This window comes from Orcinus orca, chromosome 13 (assembly GCF_937001465.1).
Source record: "Orcinus orca chromosome 13, mOrcOrc1.1, whole genome shotgun sequence".
NCBI lineage: Eukaryota > Metazoa > Chordata > Mammalia > Artiodactyla > Delphinidae > Orcinus > Orcinus orca.
The window spans coordinates 33,875,748-33,890,758 of record NC_064571.1 but is presented as its reverse complement, the minus strand read 5'-3'; the positions used below and the strand labels follow the sequence as shown (position 1 = coordinate 33,890,758).

At 37.0% G+C, this 15,011-nt stretch overlaps 1 protein-coding gene across 1 annotated transcript in view; it reads left to right on the top strand.

Annotated features, from left to right (window-relative positions):
• APLF (aprataxin and PNKP like factor) overlaps positions 1–15,011 on the top strand; it is an 82,296-nt gene that overhangs the window by 38,261 nt on the left and 29,024 nt on the right. The window contains exon 6 of the mRNA XM_033400403.2: positions 6,290–6,474. Within this exon, the coding sequence (XP_033256294.2) occupies positions 6,290–6,474 (185 nt within the window). The remainder of the gene's footprint in view (positions 1–6,289; positions 6,475–15,011) is intronic.

Sequence of the window (15,011 nt, the reverse complement as noted above, 5' to 3'; positions counted from 1 at the left end):
CTTAATGGGCATTTAATTCAGACCCTAAACTCTGTTTCCTCCGTGTGGACAGCAGCTGCAGTCTCTGCGCCTGTAGTTTAGCAACCAGCCAGGGATTTGGGTCAGTTTTAAATGTAGATTTTGGTTCTTGGCTCTCTAAGCCTTTCTTCCTTCTGGAATTTTGTCTTTAACTTTCTGCCTACTCTGTTAGCCTCAAACTCAGCCAGCACTTAAGCCAGTAAGGCTGCAGCTTTCTGTCACCTGCGAATTGGGGGATGCCCTCAGGGAAAAAGCCATAAATTGATAAACCTCGCAGACTAGTTAATTTTTCAAGGTCAGACTCGTCATTTCTGCCTTTTTGGTTACTCTCTAGTGCCTTCAAATAGTTGTTTTTTAAAAAAAATACTTTGTCTAAAATTTGTAATGGTCTTGTTTGGGATGATCAGTTCAGTCAATCTGCCTTTTTACCTTGAACATTGTCTTTTATAAATTAACAGCACAATTGACAGTACAATTAACAGCACAATATATGTTAGTTGAATGTTCCGACTCTTACTATTTCTCATGTTCAGCATAGTGGTCATAGAAGTCTTCTAAAGTTTTTGATCAAATATGTTGTATACAGAATATTCCTTATTTAATGCTAATTTAGATTGTAGTAGGATAGGAGTGGTCTTGTGGCAAAAATAGCTTATATATCATGTGGTAAGGGAGATGTGATTTAATCTAGAGAATTTTCATATTTAAATCATAAGATTTCCTGCTAAGTGTTTTATTCCAGGACAGTGGTTTTCAATCCCCTACCCCCCATCATTACATGTATAATATATTTTTATCAGTAACATTTCTCATTAAGTGTGGTTCTTCTCAGTTTGCAGGACGGGAATGGGGGATAGTGGAGAGGGGGCAGCACTTTCCCTCAGTAGAACCTTTTCTCTAATATAGAAAGAATATTATTTGACCAAAAATTGGACCAGTGTGAACTGCCTCCTTGCAAACAAGTTCTTTTCTTTCAGAGTTATTTTGTACTCTATCTGCTTCTGTACTACCATTATTACATGACTTATAATCATCTAAAATATATTTGCTTCAAATTATAAATTTGAAGCAAATATCCATTAATTTTCACTTGATAAATGCACCATATAAAATAAGAAGCACTTTTTTTGGCACCTCACCTTGAAAATACAAATGAGAGTAATTTGACATTGATTTGGACAGGAATATTATATAGTACATAATATACTTAAAATGCTAAAGCTTCAAAATAAGATAAAAAAGTCTTTGCATTCAGGCATGTCTTAAAAATTCAGACTTTGGGGGAATACTTAAAAAAGCGAAGTTAGGTTACTTAACTCCTTTAAAGACAGAAAGATTTAGAAGTAAAGGACAGTTTCGTACTTGAATCCAGCTAATTAAAGGTTGGAATAATTTGACTTTTTCTGCTGTGTAGTTTTTATTATTGTTATTCTTCTGTTTGTTTAAGTAATATATCATCCAGGTCAATAGACCGATGCTAATGATTTTGAAAAATCAATTTCCAAGATGCATTTTAGGCTCATTTAGATGTAGGATACTTTCTTACGTCTTTTGCAGCTTTAGTACTCTATTGTGTTCATTGATCTTTATTTAGACTATCTGAAACCGTCTTGATATTTTGGAACCATCTGTGACATTAATTACAGGACAAATAATAATGTTAACTGATGTTAACTAACTTATTTAAGATCATAATAAATGCCAGAGCTATAATTGAGACCTAGTTCTGTCTGGCTCTGAAGCCCATGCTCTGAACCATACCACTATACCTGGATGGCCACCTGAATTTACCCTCTGTATGCTTTGGGGGTTTGGTTTGGTTTGGTTTTTGCTTTTTATTTTATTAATATGCCCTTGCATTCTCTCCTAGATCTTTTCTCAGTTTAACTGTTAGTTTAATTCTTACATGTACGTGAATGTTTGCTGTGATCAGGCTATCCTTTCTGTCTTTCAACCAGTATACTTCTAATTTATTTACTTTTCTGGGTCCCCAGCTACTAGCCCTTAGATGTTATCATGAGCTTCTCAGGCCTGGGCTAAAATTTTTCCATGTCCCTTAGTGATTGGTAAGTGAATATAAATATTTGGGCAAAGGGTATTAGAGCCTCCCCTCTCTTTGCTTCCATTTGCTTCCTCAACCTTCTAGACCCCAGGACAAGTTAGAACTCCTAGGGTATGACACTCTTGCTAGATTGAAAAGGCAGCTTTTATATTTTCACTGGTTACCATGCAACCCTTTAGTATTCTTCTTTCCCCATCTTCTAATCCTCCAACATGGAGTTATGAAAAATGGCACATGCTGATAAATGTTGAAGTAGTAAGTAGTCCCCAAACCATTTAGTTTACACTTAATTTTGTACTCTGAATATTTTCTGTATGACAACTCAATACAGATTATAAATATTTAACTGACATTGTTTAATTTGATTATGGTTCAGTTTACTTAAAGCTCTTCTTATTCTTTATAAACATTTACTTCATCCTTGTTAAATGATCTAATTAATTCTAATCATTTTTTAGCCTCTTGGATTTTCTAGCTGTATAGTCATATCTACAGAATTATGATAATTTTGGCTCTTCTGATCTATTTACTGCTTTTAAAAACATTTCTTATTTCATAAGTTAGATCCTATAAATTTTAAATAAAAATGGATAAAATTGGCATCTGTATTCCTGATTTTAACAGTAATTCTGTCAGTGTTTCAGCACTTAATATGATTGGTATTTGATTCTGATACTCATCATGTTTAGGGTGATTGACTGATTCCTTCAGGAATAACTGTTGAATTCTTTGAAAAGAAATTTTGTTATAGAAACAGTCCTGCATTTTCATATGATAATGTAATTAATGATGTTGGTAGATTTCCTAATGTTGTACCATGCTTGTGTTCCTGGAATAAGTTAATTTTATTGTGGTGACTTATTATTTTCATGCTGTGCTAGATTTGCTGATATTTAGTTTAGGACGTTTGTATCTATATTCATAAGTGTGGTTAGTATTTTTCTCCATTTGTGCCATCCATGTCAGATTTTGACATTAGAGCTATGTCAGCATTGTATAACGTGCATTAGGAGATTTTTTATATATGCTCAAGGACAGTTTGAATGACAGAAATATTCATTTCTTTATAGAACTTTCCTTTTTCACAATCTAGGCTGGTGCCTACTTTTAGTAGTTGATAGTTCTGGCATAGGAATAGGTAAGTTAGACCAGTAAAAAAGAGTGAAACACCCCAAAGCAGATTAGAATAACACACATTTAATATATAAGAAATTATCAGTTAAATTGATGGGGAAAGGATGCATCATTATTAAATATGATGTTGGGAGAATTAGCTTTCCATTTGGAAGAAATAATAATAGAGCACTCACTGCTCATGCCATATTCATAAATAAACTTCTATTGAATTAATAACCAATGTAAAAATTGAAACTATTAAGGCATTTGAAGAAAATATGGGGAAATATTTTTTATTACTTCTGGGAGACTTTCTTAAGATGATGGGGAGCCTAGAACCATAAGGGAAAATTTGGCAGATCTATTTAGATTAAAGGTAAAAAAAATTTTAATGCAAAAGACACTGTAAACAAAGTCAGAGGCAAATAGCAGACTGACAAACAATCTACTGGGAGATATTATCTGCCACAGTTATATAATAGATAGAAGGTTTTTAATGATTGTCTACTTAGTAACACAAAAGAAAGAACTTGGTAGAAATTTGGGGCATTTTATATGCTGTACTACAGAAGAATAAATACAAACAGCCAATAAATATATGACTACTATCAGATAGGGAAATGTAAATTAAAACAACCAGATACCAGTTTCTGTTTATTAAACTCATCAAAATCTAAGCAATTGATAATATTCAGTACTGACCAAAATGGGTATCAGCAAACATGGTTGGTGGAAGTATAAGTTGGTATAGCCTTTTAAAGTTATTTAGAGACATTAAATAGAGATATTTGCCAATATCTCTTAGATCTTTAAATGTATAACTCATTTTGGTCCAGAAATTCCAATTCTAGATATTTATCCCAGAGAAATAATAGCATGTATAATTTTAGCCCTGTATATATTTATGTATTTGTAAATATATTTGCTTATACTTAGGAAAAAGTTGAGAAGGATATGCATCAAATTGTTACTATAACTGTTAGGAGTGGTTTCTTTGGAGGATAAAATTCGATGGTTGTGATTTTAATGACATATATGCATATAGTTGAGCTAGTATTCATATAGTATTAGTGTAACTGATCATGTAAGTAAATGCAGTTAGTAATTGTTTAAAATAAACTGATTTGCTCTAATAGCTAATTTCTTTTATATTTCTATCATTTAAGTATACCTATCCTGGATTTAGAAAAATATTTTATATGCCAGATATAAAGATTGTTACGAGCCAATTAGCTTACATATTTTATATACACTTTGTGAAGAACATTTTAACAGTATCAAAATGACTTCTTCCTATGCAAAAAAAAAAAAAAAAAAATGAGCTCTGGTCCCTAGAAGGGATATTTGTAGTATATCATTTGGAATTTTAAAGAATTGGATATTTTAAATATATATATATTTAATTTTAGAATTTTATATACATCTGTGACACTTAGAATGTGGTGAACTGTCATTTGTGGAAAAGCTGTGCCTTATTTAATATACAGTTTTTTAGTTCCTAACATAGTAAACAGTATCATAGTTGATTATTTCCCTTGGTTTCACTAATTCATAACTGTTGTAATATTTGGTCATTTGCTTACCAAACTGTATAGTCAGTTTTATTTAGTCCTATTTCTGCCAGTTTCTAAAATGATGTGAAATGTTCCCTAATTTAGATTCAAAACAAAGATTTAAACAATTGAGGCTGAGTTTAGTTATTAGATAGTTTTTTCATAAGTTTCCTTTGATAAATACATTACTTTTATATTGGTTCAGTGATTTTCCTGTTCAATAATATGGACAGTATTCTATTAGTATTTCTTTTCTGAGTTTAATGAGGGTGTGTCATTTCAGGGCATTTGAATATCCTTTAGAACAGCTCTGAGCAAACTACAGCCCATGAGCCAAATTCAGCCCACTGCCTGTTTCTGTAAAGAAAGTTTTATTGGAACATAGCCATACTCATCCATGTATGTATTGTCTATGGCTGGTTTCACACTACAAGGCAGAGTTGGGTAGTTGTGACAAATATTATATGGCTCACAGTGCTTAAAATATTTATTCTCTGGCTTTTTGCAGAAGTTTGCTAACCTTTGCTTTAGAACATTAAAATAGTGACTACAGATTGCCTTACATACCTGTATCCAGTCTCTCAAAGGATCTTTGGACAATTTCTGTGTATGCTAACAATTCAATTACTCAAACATATTCATTGAGTATCAGTTTTGTGTTAGGCATAGGTCTAGATACTAGAGACACAAAATGGGGGACAATGAACAAGGCACAGAAAGTCTCTGCCCTCATGAAGTAGAGGAGAAAGACAACTAACCATGAAGATTTTCCTCTTAAAATAAGCAGATCTTTTTTCTTTTCTGATTAGACAATTCATGAATTTGTTAACAAAATATGATGCTGATTTAAGTTTCCCCACTACATTGAACCTCGAATAAGTATTATGGCAATGCAGTGTCCATTGTTGTTGAGACTTGTTTTCTTTATCAGTGAAGTTTGTAGAGGTTGCTCTTCCTTTTCAGTTATTTTAGGTACTTAATCTGTATTTAAGGTAACTTAAGTTGTATTCCTCACTGTGGATGATAGAGGCTCAGTAAGTGTATGTAAAATTCATTGGATAGTTATATGTCAGATTTTCTGTTAGAGAAATTCAATGCCAAAATTTTAAAAAATGTATATGATAACTAACATACATGTGGTACTCTGAGAGTTTATATATCTTACCTCATTTACTCCTCCTAATAACTCCATCAGTTATTATTATAACTCCCTTTTTCCAGATGATGAAACCAAAGTTGAGAAAGGTGAGGTGAAACAGTTAGAGGATGGAGCCTGCCCACATTAGCATCTTGGCCAGGATGACTTCAGGGCTGGAGCTCTTGGCCATGGTGCTGCTTAATACTTTTTGAGATTTGCAAATATGCATTTTCAGATTGGAGATTGGCCTTAATATAAATAGAACTTTAAATTTACTTGCTCTTTTATCCTTTTTCTTTCCTTTTTTTTTTTTTTTTTGGTATGGATTATTGACATTTGAAGGTACAGGAGATAATTTTCTTCTTCTTTTTCTTTGTGTTTATGTACTTGTGTGTGATTAAGATAATAATATAATCCAAGAAAGTGGAAAAGAAGGAATCTGCAAAGACAAAACCCAAGTAAACATCGCACAGCAAGGAAGAAAGCGATTAATTTCATCAGGAAGTACAGAAAGTATATCAGCAGAGCAAGACACAGGAAAAAAGTGCAAAAATGCTGACCAGGAAGAGTCTATCATTTCATCCAAGGTGATTTTTTAAAAATTCATAATTTGATTATTTTCTTCATCAGGTGTTCTAGTTAGGAATAGTTATATGCTGTATATATCAAGGAAAAACCAAAAATGCTTTTTATATTGAGTTTATCAAGATAAAAACTAGCCCCAGTTTTTCTTTTGTTTGTTTTTGGCTTACTGAAACTAATCTTTAATATAGCACTTGCAATGTAGAAAACAAAGCTTTTAATTTAGACATTTTCAGACTGAAAAAAAGGTGGAGACCACTTGACTTTGGTCATAATTTGGTACCTCCATTTTGAAAATCTGGTTTCTTCTATTCTATTGGTCATTCTCAGACTGCCTGTAACTACCTTCTTGATAAGTGTGAAGAGAGGAACAACAAATGGGTAGTTCTTTTTTTTTTTAATTTATTTATTTATTTATTTTTGGCTGTGTTGGGTCTTCGTTTCTGTGCAAGGGCTTTCTCTAGTTGCGGCAAGCGGGGGCCACTCTTCATCGCGGTGCGTGGGCCTCTCACTATTGCGGCCTCTCTTGTTGGGAGCACAGGCTCCAGACGCACAGGCTCAGTAGTTGTGGCTCACGGGCCTAGCTGCTCCGTGGCATGTGGGATCTTCCCAGACCAGGGCTCGAACCTGTGTCCACTGCATTGGCAGGCAGATTCTCAACCACTGCGCCACCAGGGAAGCCCCAAATGGGTAGTTCTTAACAGCCTGTTGCAGGATTACTTCTGGACTAACTTGCAGTATTTATAAATCTTTTCTTTCCTCTTTCAGTTTTTGCTAAGTCACTAGAATTGTTTGGCTGACTGAAGCATTCTTTGGTACTGGATACTCTAAGAAAATGAGGCCTATTTATTGGATGAATTTAAGAAGAGAGAGAGAAGGGGGAAAAAAAGAGAGAGAGAGATGGCCCTAGGACAAAAAGATCAGGTATTCTTCCTTTCAGGAGTAGGGTGGCTTTAGATGACAGTTTTCATGATCCTTGTAGACCGATGGCTAAGCTTTGTGGGTCCCCATCTATTTAGTCTCATTGAGAGCCATAGGAGTAGGATTGGTTTTAGAATAGCATGCACTGGATTGATGGAAATTCCAGCAGTTATCTCAGAGAGTCAGACCTTTTATAGTTCTCCCCTCACTCTTGCCTCCTCTCCCATTAGAGGAGATCCTGCTTCTCACTGGATCCTTTCCTCAAGCTAGAGAAGTGGGGTATAATCACTATAGGCTCAACTCCTTTGCTTACTTATGGAGTCAAGTTTAATAAATGAAAACAAAATGTGTTCTGACTCATATATTGGCTATAAAGACTTAATAAGGTCAGCAGTGCAGTTTGGGGTCTGCAGCCATGGATGAGCCACGTGCAAGTTCCTGCACAGCAAGGGAAGGAGAATGCTTTTAGAGAGGGGAAAAGGAAGTTGGGAGGGCTATAGTAAACAGAGTCCATGGTTTTTCATTGGCTGAGTCCTTGCCAGGAAGGAAGAGGAGTCTTTCTTTTTAATGTTGTGCTCTGCTATCATCACAGGGCATGAGAGCTCTGCCTTCTAGTCTCCCAACTCTATTTAATTGAAGTTTCTGTTTGTTAATATTTTACATTTTACCCCTTTTGATCAAGGTCTTTCTCTGAAAGCACTGCTGATCAAGAATCAGGTTTTCTGGTTTCAGTGGCTTTTTGTCCCTTAATGCCAGGAGGGGCCTTTGCTGGGTGTGGTGTCTCACATTGGAGAGAAAGTACAGATTGGAAACCTATTGAAGTCACATTCAAGTATCAAGGAGAGGTAGGAGGAAGAACTTTCAGGCACTTTTAATCTAAAGTCTCTATGTTATAAAGATCATAGAGATTGGAGAGCATCTGAAGTGTTATGTCATCAGAGGTTTGGCAGACAAGGTTCCAACAGGCCTGGTCTGGATATCTTGGGAAAGCTGTCTCATCAGATGTGGCTTCAATTATGGGAAATCTTTACCTTCAGGTCATCAGATGATGTGCAGGGCCAGTCAGGGTTCAGTGCAGTTTTTAGTGTGTCACATTAATCCAAGAGTCCACTCCTTGGAGTTTGGCAGCACAAGGGGTGGTTTGCAGTACCTGATAGGGGCCTTTCCAGTGAGGTTGAAGAGAGTTCTTCTGGAGGTGTTTCTTTCCAATAGACGAAATATCCAGGTTGCCAGGTGATGTTTAAGGTCATCATCTCCCACAAGTACACTATGAAAAGATTGCTCTACCAAAACATGGTTATTTTTAATAGAAGCAATTAGGCCTTTGCAATATTGGAGTATCTCTCCTCTTATCAGTTGTGAGTCAAAAGAAGCAAGAGCCAAGTGCATTGAGCATCCTGTGGCTGTCTTAAAGGGTGAGAGCTTTATGAGTTCCAAAAGGGGTGGATCTGAGATTTAGAAGGACCAATGGCGAGGTATCTGGAGGGCCTTTACAAATTTTGCCAATTGAGTGATAATAATGCCATTAGTGCATTCACCTAAACGAGAATTGAGAGTGGAAAGCACAGTGAAAGTGTTGTAAAACTGGCTAAATAGCAGACTTGTTGAAGTGCCTGATCAGTAAAATGTGTTCCTTGATCACCATGAAATTTGAGAGGAATTCCCCAGGTAGGGATACTTTTTTCTAAAAGGACCTTAACCACAGAAGAAGCAGTAGCCTGTCTGCAAGGGAGGCCTGTCTATATGTGAAAACACATAGACCATTGCTGAAACATATTTATATCCATGAGCCAGAGCAAGTTGTCAGACTTGAGTGGTTCATTGGACAGTTTAAATTGTTTAGGAGCAGTACAAACAGACTTCTTTGGGTTGTATTTCAGACAAGTGGGACAAGTGAGGTAGATACTTTTGGTGGATTTGTCAGTGTTTCCCCATCAATACTGATTCATGAATGCTGTCATTTTGTCAGTAGACCAGTGGTTTAATGCATGTACAGGGGTGATGAATGGGGATTTTAGAGTTTCCAGTAGGACTGGGTTGTTAGTTAGTCTAAACCAGAGCTTTCTGGTTTAATTTTTGAATTTCTGATCTTGTTTTTCCTTTTCTGAGGCCAGTTGTTGGGTTTCTTTAGCCAGTTTTTCTAAGTTATCATCTGGGGAAATGTTCCTTTGGACCAACAGAATGATGTTATCCCCTTTCAGGGCAGAAATTCCCTGCAGAAATGTCAGCAAAGTGATTTCCCTTAGCTTCCATAGAGTAAAGTTTAGAATGCCATGCAATATTAGTAATAGCTAAAGTGGCAGATAAAAATATTGCATTCCTGAACATAAGAGCCATTTAAAATTTTATTTCCGCTGGAAGTAAGGAAGCCACGTTGCTTCCACAGTATTCCAAAATCATGAGCTACTCTTAAAGTGCGTACCATCAGTATAAATATTGGCAGTTTTGCCCTTAGCTAAAGTACAAGCCCATTTGAGAGTGTATAATTCAGCCTGTTGGGCCAAAGATGCTGCCTCAGCAACATCAAAAGGAGTTGCAAAGCATACCCAACATAATATTTGCCATTGTTACCTTTTAAATAAGAACATCAGTGAACCATGAGAAGTCAGTGTTACTGAGAGATCTTTCCTGTAAATCATCATGAGGAGTCAGGATGTGATCAGTCAGTGTTAAGCAGTCAAGAGGGACTTCTTTCGTGACAGAGGGGGCAAGAGTAGCAGGGTTAAGGTTATTATAGCATAAAAGAGTTATGCGAGGAGCAGTTAACAAAAGGACTTCCTTCATAGGAGGTGAGGCAGCTGGCTGAGAAATATTGAGGGTGATGAGAATTCAGGAGGGCTTCTACTGCATGAAGTACAAAAATAGTTAGAGGGGATCCCACAGTTTTCTTGGTGGCTTTAACCCAAAGGGCAGTGGCCATAATGGCTTTAAGGCAAGCAGGATATCCCTGTGCCACAGGGTCCAGTTATTGGCAATAATGCAGTGTGGGTTGATGGTGGACCTCGTGGTTTTGGGTGAGTACGCCAAGGACATTCTCTTCCTTTTCATATACAAAAAGGAAAAGAGGGAATTTGATAATTGGGATTCTCAAGGGCAGGCGGGTTCATCAGACTCAACTTTAAGGCCTTAAAGGCTATATTGTTCGGTTCTTCCCATAAGTTTGAGTCATGGTTGTTATTGTTTAATAAAGCATACAGAGGTTTGGCCATAAGAGAGAAATTTGGAATTCAATTTTGGCCGTAACCAACTATCCTGAGAAAACTTTGCAGTTGGCGGTTAGTTTGGAGTTTGGGAAAACTTAGGACATCATGAAGTGTATCTGGATCTACATGTAGCTTTCGTTCTGATATCAGATGCCCTAAATATTGAACCTGGGTTTGGGCAAACTGCAATTTTTCTTTGACAACCTTATGTCCCTTTCAGGCTAAAAACTTTGGCAAGTGAATACTGTCTTCCTGTGAGGATGATTGAGAAGGAGAGCAAAGAAGCAAATCATCCACATATTGCAACAAAGTAGAACTTCTAGGGAACTTTATATAATCCAGATCAGCCTTTGGGATTTGTGAGAAATAAGAAGGACCCTCAGCAAAACCCTGGGACATTACTGTCCAGGGGAATTGTTTTTCTTCCCAAGTGAGAGCAAAAAGGTATTGGCCAGCTTCATCAACTGGAATATTAAAGAATGAACTACATAAATCAGTAACAGTAAAGAATTTACTTCCAGTAAGAATGGATGTTAGTAATGTACGGGGATTAGGAACAATGGGGTGTCAAGGGATAACAATGTTGTTTACTGCTCAGAGATTCTGGATGAACCTCCACCCTCAGCCGTTAGGTTTTCTTACCAGGCTAGTGTAAGGGATAATGAGACCTTGAGCCTTGTAATGTTCTATTATGGCTTTATGCCTTTAAGGCCTTCTTTTCTTATGGAATATTAATTCTGGAAGTGGTTTTGAGGGCTCTATTTGAATCTTGATGGGAGGTGCGCTGTGAATTTTGCCAGTATCAATTGGAGTTTTTGCCCATAAGGAGGGTGGCAGCTGATTCACTAGGGACAAATGATCAGTGTTTTCAGAATTAGCTCTAGTGCCATCAGAGGCAAAACAAATAAAAGATGTCAAAGGATCATTTAATTCACCTGATTGGTTACTTTGATGACTATTGTTAAATTCTAGAATTATTTCCCCCTTTTGGGAGAAAGAAATTCCAGCATGATACTTCTTTAAGAAGTCTCAGCCTAATAAATGAATAGGGTCAGAGGAACTAAGGAGAAAAGGGTGTGCATCTCTCAAAGGGCCTAAACAAGGGAATAGGCTCAGGGAGAGGAAACTCTTGAGGCTCTTTAGAAATCCCACTATTTGAGCTGTTTTAGGGACTGCTTTATAGTAGCGGGGTTGAGCATTGAGAGTATGGCTCCAGGGTCAGTTAAGACTAGAAGAGATTCATCCCCAATCTGGAGAAATGTTTCTCCAAGTCGATTGAGAGGGAGGATTGGGAAGAGCCCCTGTAGTTTATCAGAGTCCTGTCATTGAGAATTGGGCAGATGTTGGAAAGGCTGGTTAGAGGGCTGAAGGCCTGAAGTACTTACACTTGTTAACAGTCTCTTTCCTATGTCCTGGCTCTTCACAATAATAGCAGAAACTAGGAGGGTTTTGGTTTTGTTTAGGAGTCTTTTAGTTGCTGTATTTGAAGATTAAGAATTTTAGTAGTCTTTTTTTGGGGGGGGGCAGGGTTACCCACCTAGAGTTGGAGTGAGCTGGTTTGCCAGGTTAGCTAAATCTGGAGTAGACATCGTTTTCCATTCTATCCTGCTCCTTTTTACTAGAAAGGAAAGGACCCAGTTCAGCCCAGTAATAAACATAGAGTTAACAGATACCCCAGTGGAATCCACATCTGAAAGAAGAGCAGAATTTTCTTTTAAAACAATCTGAAGTTGATTGTAATAGTCATAAACAGGATTATCAGATTTTTGTGTGCAAGCCTGAATTTTGTTCCAATCAACAGGCTTTGGAAAAGCCGTAGGAATTACCTGATGAAGTCGCCTCATGATTGCTTAAGTGTGATCATATAATAAGTTACTGGGCTGGTCTCCCACTTGTAATGCTAGAGACCTTTCAAGATTTTCCCAATTAGTAGTTTTTATCCAATGCTGGGCCTGGCCTTCAGTGACAAATATATGAACTAGGTGATGTAAGTCAGAGAAACCAGGTTGTCAAGTTTGAATGACTATATTAAATTCCTCAGCAAATCTATGAAGGTCTTCTGTTACTTTGGGAAAACCTTTGACTATTGCTCACAGTTCAGCTTTAGTCCAGGGAATATAAGAAATTAAGGGTTTAGCCTCTGGCTCCTCAGAAGGCTTAATTTTAAAGCAACAGGTTCTGGCAATTTCAAAGGAAGAGGGAGTAGGGAGAGTTTCAGACAAAAGGGGAAGTTTAGCAAGAAAATTAGTATGGGGGCACTGAGGGTACAGAGGAGATATAGACAGTATAAAAGGAAGGAGGAAGTTTGTGCCAGAGGCAGAGTCTGACTATAGGAGCTAAGGGAGAAAGACAAGATGGCACCTGAGGTGGAACCTGAGATGAAGAAGCTAAGGGAGAAGAGCCTGAAGCTTCAGAAGCTATTTTGTTTTTCTTTAATCATTTGCCTCAGTTAATCTTAAAATCTTATTTTGCAGAGAGGCAATTTTAGATTTCTGATAACATTGGGAAGCCTCAAAATTTCAAATCAAAATAGTCATTCCATTCAGTTCTGGAAGTTTTCGAGCTATTGTAATCCAGCTTGGTTTTAAGAAAATTAATTTGGGGATTTCAAAAGTTTCCCATAATGGCCATTGATATTCTAAATTGCCTTTGACCAGGTTGGTCCATTTAGTTGGAAATGCCCATGAGGAAGGACTGTGGTTTTTAAACACAAAATCAGCTGAAGTACCTGTTGTGGGGGTGGGTTGCCCTCAAAATATTTAGATAACTGGGTGCCAGTTCTCAGAGGTTTTTCTCTATAATAAAAGAACAATTTTCAAACAGCTTAAGCAGCTCAATTCAAACAGCTCGCAACTCAAACAGCTCGCAGGTCTAATACCAGACAGTTCTAAGGAAACAGTTTGGTCCTGGAGAAGCCAGGCTAGAGGCTTCTCAGCCAGCTTCAGTTAATCTGATCTCAAAGTCGGACCAAAGTGCCAAATGAGTACCCTCATGCAGAACAAGGCCTTAACCTGGAAGACAGAACTTTAAAATAGATTCCAGATAAAGCCTGGAGAGCTTCAAATGCAAAGAGGATATGAGCTCGGATCCTGGAGAAACATGGGTCTGCGAACTCCAGGGTCTGCAAGAAAAATCAGTGAGCACAGTGGACTCAATTGTGGGGACTGCACCTGTTTGTTCACCAGCCCTGGAGCTATTGGGGGTCTTCTCTGATCCCCATACAGGCCACCAAAATGTTGACCTAAAACAAATGGTTTTATTTGTGATCAGCAATTCGAGGTCTATAACCATGGCAAGCCATGTGCTGCAAGTTCTCGCTTTACAAGGGAAGGAGAACTCTTTTATAGAGAGGAAAAGGAGGTTGGCAGACTATAGTAAACTAAGAGTCCATGGCTTTTTATTGGCTGAATCATTGCCAGGAAAGAAGAGGAGTCTTCCTTCTGTTGGGCTTTGCTCTCATCACAGGGCATGAGAGCTCCATCTTCTGGTATCCTGACTCTATTTAATTGAGGTTTCTTTTTATTGATTTTTTACAATATCAATATAACTGCCCTTTTTTTTTCCAAGAAGAGAAATTTTTTTCAGAGGAAAATCTGTAGTATACACGTTTTCCTATGTTTATTACCAACCCATAAAGTTTGATAATCACAAGTGAACCTTTAAGAAAGGTCAGACCTTTTCTGCCAACTGTAAGGACTGCAATCAAGGTTATTCAGAAAGAAATCATTTTAAGTTATCAGGAATATCAAAAGATCTAGATGTTGAATAAACTCTTTGAAACATTACCAAAAATAGGTTGTTTATTCCTGAAAGCTGGTAGGGAGGTGATATTTTAAGAATATCTTCATTTGTCTTGAGTACACTAGATTCTTGGCTTGGCTGACCAAAATAACAGGAGAGGTGAAGAGTGTAACTCTTATGTACATAGCTATCTCTTAAGTAAGACTGTGTCCCCCAGAGCTTCTTAGTGTTTGTTTACTGCATCAAAGAATCCTATATCTTTTGCTCCTGATCGGCCATTTAGGTTGTACCATTTATAGCATGTCTCTGATCAGTCCCACAGAAACACCTTTTCATTCATTTAATCATTCATTTAACAAGCGCTCACTAAGCAAATAGTAGTAATATGGTGGCATTAATAATGCTATTAACAACAACAACTGAAAAAACACCCACAGTCATTTATTGAGCCTTTTTTATCGGCTATACCCAGTACTAAGATATACTTATTTCATTTAATTTTTAGAAAATCCTGTAAAGTTGGTTGATAATATCCCTGGTTTACAGACCAGGGGAGTCTGAAAGTTTAAATCAACTTGTTCAAGGTCAAAGGTTAGGAAATAGCAAAGCTGATATTCAAAATCTGATTCTTTTATTTCAAAGACCATTCTAATAATCATTACACTAAAGCAGTCTTT